This window comes from Sciurus carolinensis, chromosome 5 (genome assembly GCF_902686445.1).
Source record: "Sciurus carolinensis chromosome 5, mSciCar1.2, whole genome shotgun sequence".
NCBI classification, from domain to species: Eukaryota; Metazoa; Chordata; class Mammalia; order Rodentia; family Sciuridae; genus Sciurus; species Sciurus carolinensis.
The window spans coordinates 28,768,973-28,785,378 of NC_062217.1; the positions used below are offsets into that span (position 1 = coordinate 28,768,973).

At 33.0% G+C, this 16,406-nt stretch overlaps 1 protein-coding gene across 4 annotated transcripts in view; it reads left to right on the top strand.

Annotated features, from left to right (window-relative positions):
- Brca2 (BRCA2 DNA repair associated) overlaps positions 1 to 16,406 on the top strand; it is a 65,624-nt gene that overhangs the window by 17,589 nt on the left and 31,629 nt on the right. For all 4 annotated transcript variants that reach the window (XM_047552202.1, XM_047552199.1, XM_047552201.1 and 1 more), the window contains 6 exons: positions 77 to 188; positions 2,599 to 2,648; positions 2,883 to 2,994; positions 3,826 to 4,935; positions 6,528 to 11,486; positions 14,200 to 14,295. In XM_047552202.1, the coding sequence (XP_047408158.1) occupies positions 77 to 188; positions 2,599 to 2,648; positions 2,883 to 2,994; positions 3,826 to 4,935; positions 6,528 to 11,486; positions 14,200 to 14,295 (6,439 nt within the window). The remainder of the gene's footprint in view (positions 1 to 76; positions 189 to 2,598; positions 2,649 to 2,882; positions 2,995 to 3,825; positions 4,936 to 6,527; positions 11,487 to 14,199; positions 14,296 to 16,406) is intronic.

Sequence of the window (16,406 nt, forward strand, 5' to 3'; positions counted from 1 at the left end):
TTTTTTAAAAGTATGAATGAAAAAATATTCTTAATCAGCATGTTTCCATGAAATAAACTATTGTATTTCTTTCTAGGGTCAGACACCAAAACATATTTCTGAAAGTCTAGGAGCTGAAGTGGATCCTGATATGTCTTGGTCAAGTTCTTTAGCTACACCTCCAACCCTTAGTTCTACTGTACTCATAGGTAATACTAGCAAATGTGTATTACATAAAAGAAAAGGCAGATGAGAATGATGTCATCTCTAATGCTTCTTTTAAGAGAAAAGCATAAAAAGAAAATATTAGATGATACTTTCTTTGATAAGCGTGTTGGTAATTCAGAATAATTTTATTTTATTTAGTTGTAAGGTGGAATAAATTACAAGTGGTATTCTGTAAGAGTCAAACATTATTTTTTAGACCTGTATTAATGTATAATATTTCATGAATACTCATTTACCTATACATATAAGTATTTTAGAGCTAGTATTTTGTGTAAATGTGAATTTTTAACAAATAATTTTGATACTCTGGATATTAATACAGTACTTAATAAGCTTCGCTCCCTCTACATAAATCTGTTCTTCAGATCTTTATTGACAGTGATACTAAATTTTTTAAAATATTTTTTTAGTTGTCCATGGACCTTCATTTTATTTATTTATGTGTGGTACTGAGAATCGAACCCAGTGCCTCACACATGCCAGGCAAGCACTCTACTACTGAGCCACAACCCCAGCCCCAAGTGGTACTAAATTGAAGTCTTAAATTTCACAGTTATAATCATACATCTGTGTGTTTACCTGAAATGTTTTATTTATCCATTCATTGGACTCTACTAAGCTGTGTGTATGTTCACCGTGGTTTTCTTGACAAGTAGTTGGTATTAAACAAATCTTTAAGCAAATCAGTGTATTTTGAATATGACATTAGTACTCGTTAGACATTTAACTCTTTTGAATAAATGGGTCAGTGAATAAATTAATAATGTCTTTAATTTACCAGGATCTCAAAATATTTCCTATTAGAAAGTAACTTAATATCTCCAAGTAGCCAAGATTTGGCAAGTAGCAACTTAATACTTGAGAGGCTATGAACATTTCTTTAAACTTTTTCTTTAAATTTTATAAGATTAAGTAAATACAGGTTTAAAGAAATGTGCATAAATGTCATTAAATACAGTGTTCACAGTTATGTATTTGGAAGCTCATCTAAGTAGATACATCTCACTTTATAGGCAAGGCATGAAAGATTAAGTAATACTGGAGAAAAACAAATATTCATCAACAACATTTTTTTAAGAAGACTTTGGGGGCTGGGGTTGTGGCTCACTGGTAGAGTGCTTGCCTAGCATGTGTGAGGCTCTGGGCTCGATCCTCAGCACCACATAAAAATAAATAAAGGCATTGTGTCCATCCACAACTAAAATAAATATTAAAAAAAGAAGACATTTTACTGAATCACTGTCCCTCATTAGTAGTTATGAAATTAATTTTCTGAGTCATATACTTTTTTCCATTTTTTTTTAAGTACAACAAAAAGAATAGAAAAGTCAGAGTATGCCAGGCATGGTGCCACATGCCTATAATCCCTTGGGAGAATTGGAAGGCTGAGGCAGGAGGATTGCAAGTTCAAGGCTAGCCAAGGCAATTTAGTAAGACCCTGTCTCAAAATAAACAAAGGGGTAGCTCAGTGGTAGAGCATCCCTGGGTTCAGTTCCTAGTACTGAGAGAAAAGAAAAAAAAGAAGCACACATAGTTACAGTTGCCAGTTTAGCAAGTGACAAATACAGTGTATCCAATTAAGTTTTAGGTAAACAATGAATAATTTTTAGTATATTACTTTATGGGACGTAGTACTAATAAAAAATTATTCATTGTTTATTCTAAAATTCAAATTTAATGAGATGTCTTGTATTTTATCTGGCTTCCTTAAAAATAGTAAAGTTTATTTTATAAAACTTTTACTTACATGTTTGTCTATGTGCATGCACACTCATGATTTTTATATATATGTACACATACACACTTATAAGTAAATATATATATATATACACTCACATATTTAATACATTACTGTGGGTTGTACGCATACACAAGTCGTGAGTTTGTTAACCACCATGGAATATTTTGTTTGTTCTAGCAAAATAAACATTCCATATAGATTCCTCATTAGCTGGAAGCGATTTGACTTTCTTTTGTTGCTTACATGAAATAATTAAGGTAAAAAGCATTAAAAAACTGTTTAACATCCAACATGCCTTTAGGCTGCATTATGGCTAAATAATGCTAAATTCTCTGAGCTTTAGTTTTTATGTCACGACCTTACAGCTTCATCTGATTTTCTAAGTCTCTGTGGGACAGTGATTTACCATAAAGTCAGGATTGCCAAACCACATTTTCTTACCACCTCGTGAGTGATGCTGAAAAATTGAGGATGACTAATTCACTATGTTCATTGTGAATTAATTTCTATTATACTTGAGTCAATTTTGTTTCATATGTCATTTAATTAAATAGGGTTTTTCTTTTTTTGGTTTCTGACTATACAGATTTTTGCATTAAATTTAGTGTGTAAAATATACAGTATAGGTAAATTGAATTTTTATTTTACAGTCAAAGATGAGGAAGCATCTGAAATTGTATTTCCTAATGATACTACTACTGTAAGTAAATGTCAAATTAATTATACTGTCAAAATTACTAATAATTTTAGAATGTCTTGATAAATTATTTGCCCTGTATTTTTCATTCCTAATTTATAATTTGCCTAAGCCTTTGAGAAAGTCTCTAAACCTGATCCTACATGTAATTTCTTTGATGTCCTGAAAAACTCCATGTAACATTGAAAGTATTTATACTAGTGAATTTTTAAAACTTTTTTTTTTTTTTTTTTGCAGATTTTGAAAAGCTGTTTTTCTACCCATGATGAAAGTCTGATGAAAAATGATAGATTTAGCCCTTCTGTGACTGACAGTGAAAACAAAAATCAAAGAGAAACTAGCAGTCATGGTAAATCTTTCTGTTTAGTTGAATATGTTTTTAATTGATATCATTTCTCTTCTTAAAGAGAAAGCATTGCTTTTCCTTTCTTGACTATTGAAGTCAAGATAATGAAGGTAGAAACTAACTGAATTTAGATGACAGTACTTAAGCATCATGCAAAGATGGTACTATTCAGTATGTTGTAACAGAAACAAAGCCTATTACTCAAAATTTTCAGAGAAAAGAAATAATATCTATAGTTATCAAACTATGGAGTAATTTTTTTTTCTAATTAAAAAGTAAACAGTTGCAGATATATCACAAATTACATATTCAGGTTATTGGGATATTGCATTTTTCTTAGAATGGAAAAATTTGTACAATTGGATGTCTGTGTGTAGTATTATGTATGTAAGTGTGTGTGTTTGGGTAATAAAATCAAATCTTACTCTCAGTTGTTGTAGCACACCAAAATTGACTTGTAACATCTGACTTGATATTTCTTAGAATATTAGATTGACTATATAATAAACTTTTAAAGGTGAGCTTTAACTGCATAGAGCTGGTAAAGAAAGATCATTAGAGAATGATATGAATTAAGGGCTTTGGGTACATTGGCATCAGATTCTGCCAGAGGAATATGGGAAGGCTGATTTGAAAAAAAAAAAAAAAAACCTAGCCCTGAGAATAACCACTTACTGAATTATATATTATTTAGCATATATTATTCCTAATAAAGTTTATGAGAATTATAACTTTAAAATTATAAAAATTTAGAATTATAACTATAAAATTATAAAAATTTTATAGTTGTATTATAAAATATCATTTACATGCTTCTATTTTAAATTTTAACAGGATTGGAGAAAATGTTAGGGAATTCATCTCGTAAAGTAAATAGCTGCAAAAACCACCTTGGAAAGTCAATGCCAAATGCACAAGAAGATCAAGTACATGAAATAGTTGTAGATATTTCTGAAGAAGATAGCTTTTCATTACATTCTTCTAAGTATAAAACAGGAAATCTACAAAGAATAAGAATGGGAAAAACCAGGAAAAAAATTTTTAATGAAACAAGAACGAATGAATTCAATGAAGAAGCTAAAAGCCAAATGAAAGAAAATAAACAATCATTTGCATCTGTAATTGAACCAAGTGGTAGTGGTCCTTTAGATTCAAATAGAAGAAATCAGAAGCCCATTGGCAATGAAAGTGACAAAATCTCTAACGAAATTGTATCATCTTCAGGCTGCGAATGGTCTCAGCTAACCCTCTCAGATCTAAATGGAACTCAGACGGAGAGAATGCATCTATTGCATATTTCTTGTAACCACAATAATTCAGAAAAAGACTTGGTAGACACCAGGAAAGAATGTACCGACTGTATTATTTCAGAAAATTCTTTGCCACATATTTCTAGTCTGCCAAATTCAGAAAAGATGATAAATGAGAAGACACTGATAGATAAGAGAGTTGAGGGGCAGCATCTCAAATCTCATGAAGACTTCATTCTTGCAGTAATGCAGGCATCATCTGAAATTTCTCCAGTAGTTTCTCCACTTCAGGGTATCAAAAAGTCTATATTCAAGACAAGAGAACCATCTAAAGAGACTTTCAGTAGAGTTTTCTCGGATAATATAGCAAATCAGAACTTTAAAGAAGACACTGATGCCCCTGAAAGTAGATTGAACATACATGCTATTTGCTCACAGAGGGAGGATCCTTTATGTCCGAGTTCAGTTGATAATGGAAGCTGGCCAGCCACTATCACACATACTTCTAAACATAAAGGTTTAATATCCACTTTAAAAAAAAAAACAAAAAGGTTTATTTATGCTATAAATGATGAATCATCTTATCAAGGAAAAGAAATACAGAAAGACCAGAAGTCAGGGCTAACTCATTCTGCAGCCCAATTTGAAGCAAATGCTTTTGAAGTACCACTTACATTTACAAGTTCTGATTCAGGTACCTATATTTTTTTTATTTTTCAAATAGTGCATATGGTTTTATGGTGTTCTCTTGCATACATAAACTATGTAAATTTCATTGATCTTTTTTTTAAAACACACTGCCTGCTTTCCTTCTGTAGTTCTTTAGATCTCTAGCTTATATGCAATCCCAGGCAGTATCTGTCTACATTGAACACTTTTGATTACCAGTCTTTAGGACCATTTCATTCAAACCTGTTTGATGAGTTTGCACTATATATATATATATATAAAACCACCATCACTTTCTTTTCTTTTCTTTTTTGTAACAGCATCTCACTTTGTTAGTTAGGCTGATTTCAAACTCATGGGCTCAAACAGTCCTGCCTCAGCCTTACAAGTAGCTGGGAATATAGGCATCACTGTTATAACCCACTCTATCACTCTTGAGATAGCTTTGGATTCATAAACATTGAGAACCTGGCTACTTAATTACTGCTTTAATTTTTAAAGTGTTTATTATATGCAAATGGGACAATTCTGTAAAATTGTGGCACCACTTGACTCATATTTTCTCTAAAGCACATCAGAACTAGAGAAAAAACTAATTGCTACCTAATTTAATATAGTCCTAAAATAATGATTTTTTGTTGTTGTTATTACATAGACTTAAATATTTAGAGATTGCTTCAAATTATTGCTCTGTCTCTGGGTCTCCAGAGTGTACACAGTGAAACTCTTGCTTTAGCAACAGTTCACTTAACAGTTCCTAAACTGTATGTTAAAGAAGTGATTTTAAAGTGTGAAATGGGCATGCACCTGTACTCCCAGCTACTTGAGAGGCTGAGGCAATAGGAGTGCTTGAGTCCAGCCTGGGCAACATAGTGGTTTTTATTTCCCTCTGAGAAAATGTGAATAGGTGGTTTTGGCTCAGTCAGTAGGGTTGGTGGTATTGAAGTACATAAGAACTATTTAAGGTTTAGGTTAAATTTCCGTAAAATATGTTTGATGCTATTTGAATCAGAGTTAAAGCCAACAAAGTAGTTAGTATATAGTATAGTCACTGATTAAATGAGATTAAGAACTTTGACTTACTAATAGGAAATTCAAAGGCTAGAGAAAATGAATTGAACAAAACACTTTAACTAATTTATCTTTATAGTTGAGATTAGGACATCTTTGGGGGCCTTCTTATATAGACCCTGTTTTTCAAAAATTTTTTGGTTTTTTTTTTTTGTTACAAACAATTAAGGATATGGTTTCTTTTCTAATTTCCCTGTCTTTTATACATCCTAATACACAAGTATTAACAATGAACTTTCCCATTTTTCAATAAAAAGATTATTTTGAAAATTTTAAAATTTATGGTAGCTAGCTATTTCCTTGAGATACTCATCTTGATTGAGTTGATACATATTATTAAAAACAATACCTAGGCCCTGTTTATCTTTAGTGAGAAAATGTAATGACTTCAAAGTAGTATTTAGAATTTTGCTTTAAATCTGACATTCCCATGTTTTACTTTCGTGCAACTCTTGATTTAAATACTACCTTATCAGTAAAAACTATTTAGTTAATGTGATTGTTAGTACTTTAATTTTATCTTATTACTTTGTGTTCTTATATTAGGTTTATTGCATACCTCTGTCAAAAGAAATTATTTACAGAATGATGCTGAAGAACCAACTTTGTCTTTAACCAACTCTTCTGGGACAATTCTGAGGAAATGTTCCAATGATCAAAATAGTTACATTAATACAATAAAATCTCAGGATCTTAATTTTAAAGAAGCAGAAGTTCATAAAGAAAAACCACAATCATTTATAGTCCCAGAAACTGATTTTCTGTCATGCCTGCAGAAAAGACAGTGTGAAGATAATGCAGAAGTCCAAAAAGTTTCAGAGATAAAAGAAAAGGTCTTTGTTACAGCATGTCACCCTGTAGTACGGCATTTAGAAGTGGAATGTAGTGGTACTCCCTGTCCATCACAGACAAGCCTTTTAGATGACGATAATACCAGCACTCGTTTGTTAACTCCCAGCTCCAAGGATCCAGGTGTGATTTCTAAAGGAAAAGAGTCATACAAAATGTCAGAGAAACTAAACTGTAAGAATTGTGAAGGTTGTATTGAATCCCCCAAAAACATTCCCATGGAAAAATGTCAAGAAACATGTTTTCTAAATGAAAATTCCAAAAACCCTGAGCTGTTATCTGAAAAACATGTTACGGTAGTATCACCTTCAATGAACATGCAATTCAACCAAAATACAAATGTAACAGTAATCCAAAAGGGCCAAGAAAAAACTCCTTTAATTTCAGAAATAACAGTCAATCCAAACTCTGAAGAACTTTTCCGAGACGTTGAGAATAATTTTGTCTTTCAAACAAGTGAAAGGAACAACCCTGTTTTAGGAAATACCAAGGAATTTCGTGAAGCAGACCTGAGTTGTGTAAAAGAAACTATTCCTAAGAACTCCACCATGGTAGTAGATACAGACATGGGTGATAAACAAGCAGCCCAAGTGTCAATTTCAGAAGGCATTGACTCATCAAGTACAGTCCGTGATCTTACAGAGGAGAACAGAAATAGAGTAAAGCAGCAGCTGAAAGTAACTCCAGGTCAAGATTTTAAATCAGACACCTCCTTGGCCATGAAATCAAACAAAAATAATGATTTTATGGACAAATGGGCAGCACTCTTAGATCCAGTTTCATATAGTGTTGGAGGTAGCTTCAGAACAGCTTCCAATAAAGAAATAAAACCCTCTGAACATAACATTAAGCAAGGCAAAATACTCTTCAAAGATATTGAAGAACAGTATCCTGCTAGTTTAGCCTGCATTGAAATTGTGAATACCTTATCATTTGATAATCAGAAGAAACTAAGCAAACCTGTATTTGATTCACAGTCAGTTAATACTGTGTCTGCATATGTACACAGTAGTGAATTTCTTTCTGATTTTGAAAATAATCACACAGCCCCTCAGATGTTGCCTTTAAAGCAAGGTTTTAATTCAAACCCTAATTTAACACCTAGCCAAAAGGCAGAAATTACAGAACTTTCTACTATATTAGAAGAATCAGGAAGTCAGTTTGAATTTACACAGTTCAGAAAGCCAAGCCACATAATACAGAATAATACATTTGAAGTACCTGGAAAACAGACTGTCCTAAAGACCACTTCTGAGGAGTGGAAAGATGTTGATGTTCATCTCACAGTTGACACCTCATCTGTTGGCAAGGTAGATAGCAACAAGAAATTTGAAGGTGCAGTTGAAGTTAAACAAAAGTTTGCCTGTTTGTTAAAAAATAACTGTAACGAAAGTGCTTCTAGTTATTTAACAGATAAAAATGAAGAGTTCAGAGGCTTTTATTCTGCTCGTGGCACAAAATTGAGTATTTCTAGTGAAGCTCTGCAAAAAGCTGTGAAACTGTTTAGTGACATTGAGTATATCAGTAAGGAGACTTGTGCAGAAGTAGATCCTAGAAGTTTCTCTTCAAGTAAATGTCATGATTCTGTAGTTTCAATGTTTAAGAGAGAAAATCATAACGATAAAAATTTAAACAAGAAAAATAATAAATGCCAACTTACAGTACAAAATAATATTGAAATAACTACTCACAGTTTGGTTGAGGAAAATACTGAAAATTACATGAAAAATACAGAAAATGAAGATAACAGATGTACTAATGACAGTAGAAATACTTGTAAATTAGAAGAATCTGATCACAGTTTTTCAAGTAAAAAGAATACAGTTTCTGTTCGCAAAGATGAAAGTGACTTGCCATGTACTGATCAGTACAATACAGATCTTAAGCTACCCAGCCAGTTTATTAAGGAGGGAAGTACACAATTTAAAGAAAGTTTGTCAGATTTAACTTGTTTGGAAGTTGTGAAAGCTGAAGAAACATGTCATGTTAATTTTTCCAATAAAGAACAGTTAACTACAGATAAGATGGAGCACAGTATAAAAGATTGTGGTATTTTTGATATATCCTTTCAGACTGCAAGTGGGAAAAATATCAGGGTCTCCAAAGAGTCATTAAATAAAGTTGTAAATTTCTTTGATCAAAAAACAGAAGAACTGAATAACTTTTCAGATTCCTTCAATTCTAAATTACTTTCTGGCATAAATAAGAAGAAAATGGACATTTCAAGGCATGGGGCAGTAGACATGGTTAAAAACAAAATGTTGAAAGAAGGTATCCCAATTGATACTGAAAGTCAATTGCTGACTCTCCAGCAACAACCTGAATGCAAAATAGAAAATAACAAAGAACCTAACCTATTGGGTTTTCATACTGCTAGTGGAAAGAAAGTAAAAATTGCAAAGGAGTCTTTGGACAAAGTAAAAAATATTTTTGATGAAAAAAAGCAAGATGTTAGTAAAATCACCAGTTTTACTCAGCAAGATACAAAGACCCTAAAGGACAGAGAGGACTGCAAAGGGCTTGAATTAGCATGTGAGATAACAACTGTCCCCAAATGTGAAGAAATGCGTAACTCTCTCAATGATACTGAGAAAAAGATTGTTTCTAATGAGACTGGGGTATTATCCAAGCTAAGTGACAATTTATATGGACAAACTGAACATCTCAAAACATCAAATATGTCTTTGAAAGTTAAAATGCATGAAAACATAGAAAAAGAGACTACGAGCTGTCCTACAACTTCCTGCACAAATCACTCCTCTTATTCAGCCATTGGAGATTCAGCTTTAGCATTTTACACAGGAAATGGTAAAAAAATTTCTGTGAACCAGGCTTCACTATTAGAAGCAAAAAAATTGCTTAGGGAAGGAGAATTAGATCATCAAGGAAAAAGAAATACTGCCAACGCTGTACATTTAAAGGAATACCCTGAGGATTGTGGGAGAAATCCTTTGTATGAAAATAGTTCAAACAGTATCATGACTGAAAAAGACAAAATCCATTTCTCTGAAAAGCAAGATTCAGCTTACTTAAGTAGCATGTCCAACAGCAATTTATGCCATTCTGATTTTTGTCATTCCAATGATACATGTAATGATTCAGGTTATCTCTCAAAAAATAAAATTTATTCTGGTATTGAGCCAGTTGTGAAGACTGTCAAAAACCAAAAAAACAGTAGTTTTTCTGAAGTGTTACCCACTATAAGAGAACCGGGCACATGTCCACAAATTGTAAATGAAGACTCTTGTGTACAGAAACTTGCAACTAACTTTTCATCTTACAAAAGTAAAGGTACAACCACTAATTTGGCCATATCTGATACCAAAAGTTTTGAGATAGGCCCACCAGCCTTCAGTACAGCCAGTGGTAAGATAGTCTATGTTTCACATGACACAATAAGAAAAGTGAAAGAGATATTTACAGAAGACTGCAGTAATATAATTAAGCAAAACACTAAGTCAGATATTTGCCAAAGAAAAATTGTGACAGCTCATAATGAAGCACTGGATAATTCAGAGGATATTATTTTTCCTAACTCTTCAGATAATGAAGAATGTATGCATTCACATAAGAATTTTGCTGACATTCAATGTGAACAAGTTTTAAAACATAACCAAAGAATGGCTGGCTCAGGGAAAGTTTCTGAAGTATCACCTTGTGTTAATTTGGAACCATCAGATACATGTAAATTTAACATAGGGAAGTTTCCCAAGTCATTCTCGTCTACAAATGCTTGTGGGATTTTTAGCACAAGTAGTGGAAAATCTGGACAAATATCAGGTGCTTCATTGCAAAAGGTAAGACAGGTGTTTTCTGAGATAGAAGATAATGCCAACCAACTCTTTTCCAAAATATCACTTAAGAATAATGAAGAACATTCAAACCAGTTCACAAGAGAAAAAAGGACTGTGGTACATGCCCCTCCAAACGTACTGTCACCCCAGAAAACCTTTCTGTGTAACATAAATTCATCTTCTTTTTCTGGATTTAGTACAGCAAGCGGAAAACAGGTTACAGTTTCAGAAAGTGCCTTACACAAAGTTAAGGGAATGTTAGAGGAATTTGATTTAATGAGAACTGAACAGACTCTTCAGCATTCTGCACCTAGACAAGATGTATCAAGAATGCTTCCTCTTCCTTGTATTGAAAAAAAAATTGTGGAACACTCTGTAAGCCCTAAAATGGAAAAAACCAACAATAATGAATTTAAATTATCAAATAACTATAACGTTGAAAATGGTTCTTCAGAAAATAACCACTCTGTTAAAGCATCTCCATATCTTTCTCAGTTTAAGCAAGACAAACAATACCTAGTAGTAGGAACCAAAATATCACTTGTTGAGAATACTCATCTTTTAGGAAAAGAACAAACTTTATCCAAAAACATAATAGAAATTGGCAAAACTGAAAGCTTTTCTGATGTTTCTATGAAAACAAATGTAGAAGTTTGTTCTACTTACTCCAAAGATCCAGAAAACTGTTTTGAAACAGAAGCAGTTGAGATAGCCAAAGCTTTTATGGAAGATGGCGAACTGACAGATTCTGAACCACCAAGTCATGCCAAACATTCTTTCTTTATGTGCCAAAAAAATGAGGAAATGCTTTTGTTAAATTCAAGAAATAGAAAAAGAAGAGGAGATGCCCTTGTGTCAGTTGGTAAGTATTTAAGTTTGGTTTTGTCAAACTCTGTCTTAAAAGTGTTCAGTTGTTAGTCTTTCTGTGCTAGTGATTGGAGTATTAGATAAGCTAAGTATATTTTCTTAGGCTCCTGTGTCTGGTTTGGGGGAATGTGATTTGACTTAATATTTCTAAGTCTGTACCACGAAGTCATGTTTTGAGGGCCTCTTGATATATTTTTAGAGATTTTTAAATAGTTTTATTTGAGAAATGACTATTGAAAGGTTTGAGTTTTTTTAGAAAAGTTTAAATTCTTGTTTTCATATCATAACAAAGCCTGTATAACATTTGTAACAGAGGTTCATACTCTGGCTCTTTATTTGAAAGTTGGTTTCTAATTATACTACTTACTGTGTAGTATATACTACTCAGTTATACTACTTATTTGGTTTTTCTGAGCCTTAGTTTCCATTTCTAGAAAATGCAAATAAGACCTCCCCCTGAGTAGTTTTTTTTTTCCCCCCCTGAGTAGTTTTAAAGATAAAATTATATATCTAAAAGCACTTAGCACTGAATTTGACACATAGTAGGCAGAGAGCATGTAATAATAGGTGTCGCTCATTTCCTTCTTCTAGGAAGGTCTATAAATATTTGCTATTATAGTATTGTGATCTTAATGCCAATGTACTGTATTCTAACTTCTCTTTTAAAATGTGTATCTAACAACTTAGTTCAACTATTAGTTAATTGGAGGTGTAAGGTTTTGGTGTTTTTGGTAGGGTCTCTGACTAGAAATAATCTTAAATGATTGAAACTGTTGATGAGTTACAATGTAAGGAAATGCCAAACCTCACTCTACAATTCTTGAGTGGATGATCCTAAATAACTAGTTCCTTTTAAAAACCTGTAGATTCATAAAATATTTGCATTATCAGAAATCTTCGCCAACTCTGATGATGCACCTGTAATCAGAGCTACTCATGAGGCTTAGACTGGAGGATCTGAAGTTCACGGCCAGCCTGGGCAACTTAATAAGACCCTGTCTTAAACAAAAAAGAAAAGAAAATCTTGTCCAGCCCCTTCAGATTGCAAAAAAAGACTGCAGCCAGTCAATTAATTTTAAATCATTCTACAGATTTACTTAAATCAGGTGTTACCCAGCTCACATTCTATACAGAGTTTGCTTCATGTGCAAGTAGTAAGTTTTTAATACTTAAAATTGTTTGTTGTCCTTTAGTACAAAATCCAGAAGTGCATGTATTTAAAGGTATTCATAATTTTTTTTGTGTGGAAGAATGATGACTTTATTTATAGCAACCCATTGCAGTTCCACATACAACCTCTGTATACAACTCAGACTTCTAAACATTTTCAACAGTGTTACTGTTCAATTTCCATTACTTCTGTTATGTGTAAGTATAAAACTTTTTCAACTTGTGGTTGTTTGAATAGTGCAGGTCCTTGTAGAACAATTAAACCACTTTATAATGATCTAACATCTGATAAAGCCTTGAATAGACATTTTTACTCATTAAACCCTACAAATTGATTCCCTGTAATCATCAAAAAAGCAAAGTACTTGTTCCCACATAACTTCAGCATGACATGGAAATGCACACCTTGAATGGTTTCATATGAACCTCTGCAAGCACTCTACCAGAGTTACATCCTCAACCCATAAGTGTTAATATTACTAGGGGCCAGAGATGTAGGTCTTCAATAGAGCATCTGCTTAGCATGCGCAAGTCTCAGAATTCAACCCCCAGCACTGCCGAAGAAAAATACAGAAGTGTTACTGATATTTTAGTGTAACTTGGTAATTAAAAAAAAAAAAAATCTGTTCTTCTGTTTACTGACTCCTAATTTGTGCCCACCACCTAAAAAGTTTCTTCGAAGAAAATTTGTTTGTCCTTGTTGACAGTAAACCTAGACTTATATTCAGTCCAGTTTATTAAAAAGTGCCTTCTATGATGGACATGTTGTTTAAACTCATAGACCCTATTAAATAGTGGGGTTTGTTTTTATTTTTATTTTTGCAGCACTGGGGATTGAACCCAGGGGCACTCTACCACTGAGGTCATCCCCAGATCTTTTTATTTTTTGAGACAGGGTCTCACCAGGTTGCCAAGGCTAACCTCCCACTTGTGATCCTCCTGCCTCAGGGTTGCTGGGATTACAGGTGTGCATCACCTACGATGCCTGGCTGAATAGTCCTATATTTAAATGGTCAAAAAGTAGTAGAAATTAGTTATCAAAGATGCAGTTTCTCTAGCTGGGGATATAGATCAGTTGGCAGAGTGCTTGCCTTCCTTGCACAAGGCCCTGGGTTCAGTCCCCAGCCCCATGCATGCAAAAATGTGCATTTCCTCTTTCAAAGTAGAATGGTCACTATTTAAGTTACAATTATTGGGCTGGACGTGGAGGTGCACACCTGTAATCCCAGCAGCTCGGAAGGCTTAGGCAGGAGGATTGCAAGTTCAAAGCCACTCTCAGCAACTTACCAAGGGGCTAAGCAACTCAGTGAGACCCTGTCTGTAAATAAAATATTAAAAAGGGCTGGGGATATGGCTCAGTGGTTAAGCACCTCTGGGTTCAATCCTCAGTACCAAAAAATAAATAAGTAAATTAGAATTATGCATTTTTATTTAATGGTATAAAAATGGATTATGGTTTTAAAATATGGATGATAGTCTTATAAAAAGTAAAACCGATATAATTTATTTTACAAATGTGTGTGGAAAAATTTTTTTAGGAGAACCCTCAATCAAAAGAAGCTTGTTAAATGAATTTGACAGGATAATAGAAAATCAAGAAAAATCCTTAAAGACTTTGAAAAGCACTCCAGATGGTAAAATTTGCTTTTTATTCATATCTTTTCCACCTCTGTAGGTCCTATTCGTAGTATTCTTAGTTATCTTTCTCAGTTCTTTTTGGTATATGTAACAGAAAAGACTTACAATGTGGTTTAATTTGTATATTTTTTTCTTGTTTATATCTTGTTCATTAAGTGAACTTTTCCTTCATAATACCTAGTATAATGGGAATGTTGTGTGGAATTGGAAAGTGTGAAATGATTATAAAAATCACTTTTTGATTTAAAAAAACATAAAAATTAAATTTAAAACTATTAGTAGTATAATAATTTAAAGCTTAGGTTCTAGAATCCAGTCAGGATTTTGATCACCAGCTTTCCACCAAAATCAGTCTTTCCAAAGTTATTTTGCCAAATCCAGTGAGCATTTCTTTCTTTCTTTCTTTCTGTCTTTCTTTCTTTTGTTCGTTGTAGATGGGCAACATGTCTTTATTGTATTTGTTTATTTTTATGTGGTGCTAAGGATCAAACCCAGTGCCTTGCACGTGCCAAACAAGCACTATGCCACTGAACTACAGCCCCAGCCCCTCCAAGTGGGCACTTCTTAGTCCTTATTTACCTACATCTTAGCCACATTGACTGTAGTTGATCATCTCTCAGCCTACCATAATCTCTTCATTCTCTCCCTACATGGCCACTCTTTCACAGTCTTCTCTATGGTTCTTTCTTATTTTTTCTTACTCTAAACAGGAGTGCCCCAGGTATCCTTAGATCTGTTCTGTGTCTAAATTTCAGTGACTATCCGTTTTATCTTGTAGCTTAGCCTGTCCCTGAACTCCAGAATCATTCATTTGCCTACTTGACACATTAGATTACTAAATATGCATCTCAGAGTCACTGATGAACTCCATTTCATCCTGGCTCCAAACTTACTCTCTTGTCTTTCCTTTCTCAAAAAGGGGCAGTGCATTCTGCCATTCAATCATACAAAAACCTTGATATTATCTTTTACTGTTTTATTTCCTCATTGTTGACATCCAACCCATCAATAAGTCCTATAGGTTCTATTTTCTTTTTTTTTTTTTTTTTGAGGTACTGGGGATTGAACCAGGGCCTTGTGCTTGTAAGGCAAGCGCTCTACCAACTGAGCTACATCCCCAGCCCCTCTATTTTCAATAAGACAAGAATTCTCTGAACTCAGTGGTAAAAAATTGGTTTTCAGATTCTTTTGCTCTTTACACATTTATTAGCCAGTATTCAGCAAAGAATTTTATATAAACAAGTGAGAATAAGCTATAATTTGTCCTAGAAAACAGGATAAATGCTTAATTCTTTTCCTCTAGTTATAAATTCTCAAAGTAAGGATTAAATTGGCATAATAGTCACCATTAATGGTAGCAAATAATTTTATTTATTGAGTAAAACTGATTTCATGGATTTTTATTTATAAAGTTTATTTACTTTATTTATAAAGCACTTTATTTATAAAGTTTATAAAGTATTTTATTTATAATGTAAAGCTGAGAGGTAAAATACACCATAAGCACTGTATGTCTTTACAAAAAGGAAGCATTCATTCTGATGTTTAAATTATCCCAATTTTGGAAATAGAAACCTCTTCAACCTATTTCCCAAGGTTTTCTTTTCTTTTTTTTTTTTTTTTTTTTTTCGCAGTGCTGGGGATTGAACCCAGGGCCTTGTGCTTTTGAGGCAGGTTTGTTTTTTTTTTTTTTAAGTACATGTGTTAATTAATCTTTGAGCATTCCTTGCTTTTTATTGCCAGTATCACAAACAGATTTCCTAGAATCCTGCAACTTCCCTTCTGCAGTGCTAGATTTATCTTTCTTTGAAGATCCTCTCAATAGTTTCTTAAAAAAGAGATTTGGGTGCTAGATATGATATTGCTGCTGGTATTATTATTATTTTTTTTTAATGTTTATATTTTGGTTCCTAATAACATTTGCATGTTTATTTGCTTTATCCTAGAGCTTTTCTATCTCAGAACCTCTTTATAGTCTTAAAAATTGAGGACCTGAGGAACATTGATTTGAATGAATTATATATCTATTGATAAGTACCATATTAGAAATTAAAATTGAGAATTTTTAGTATTTGCAATATCATGCATTGGTCATATGTAAGATGTT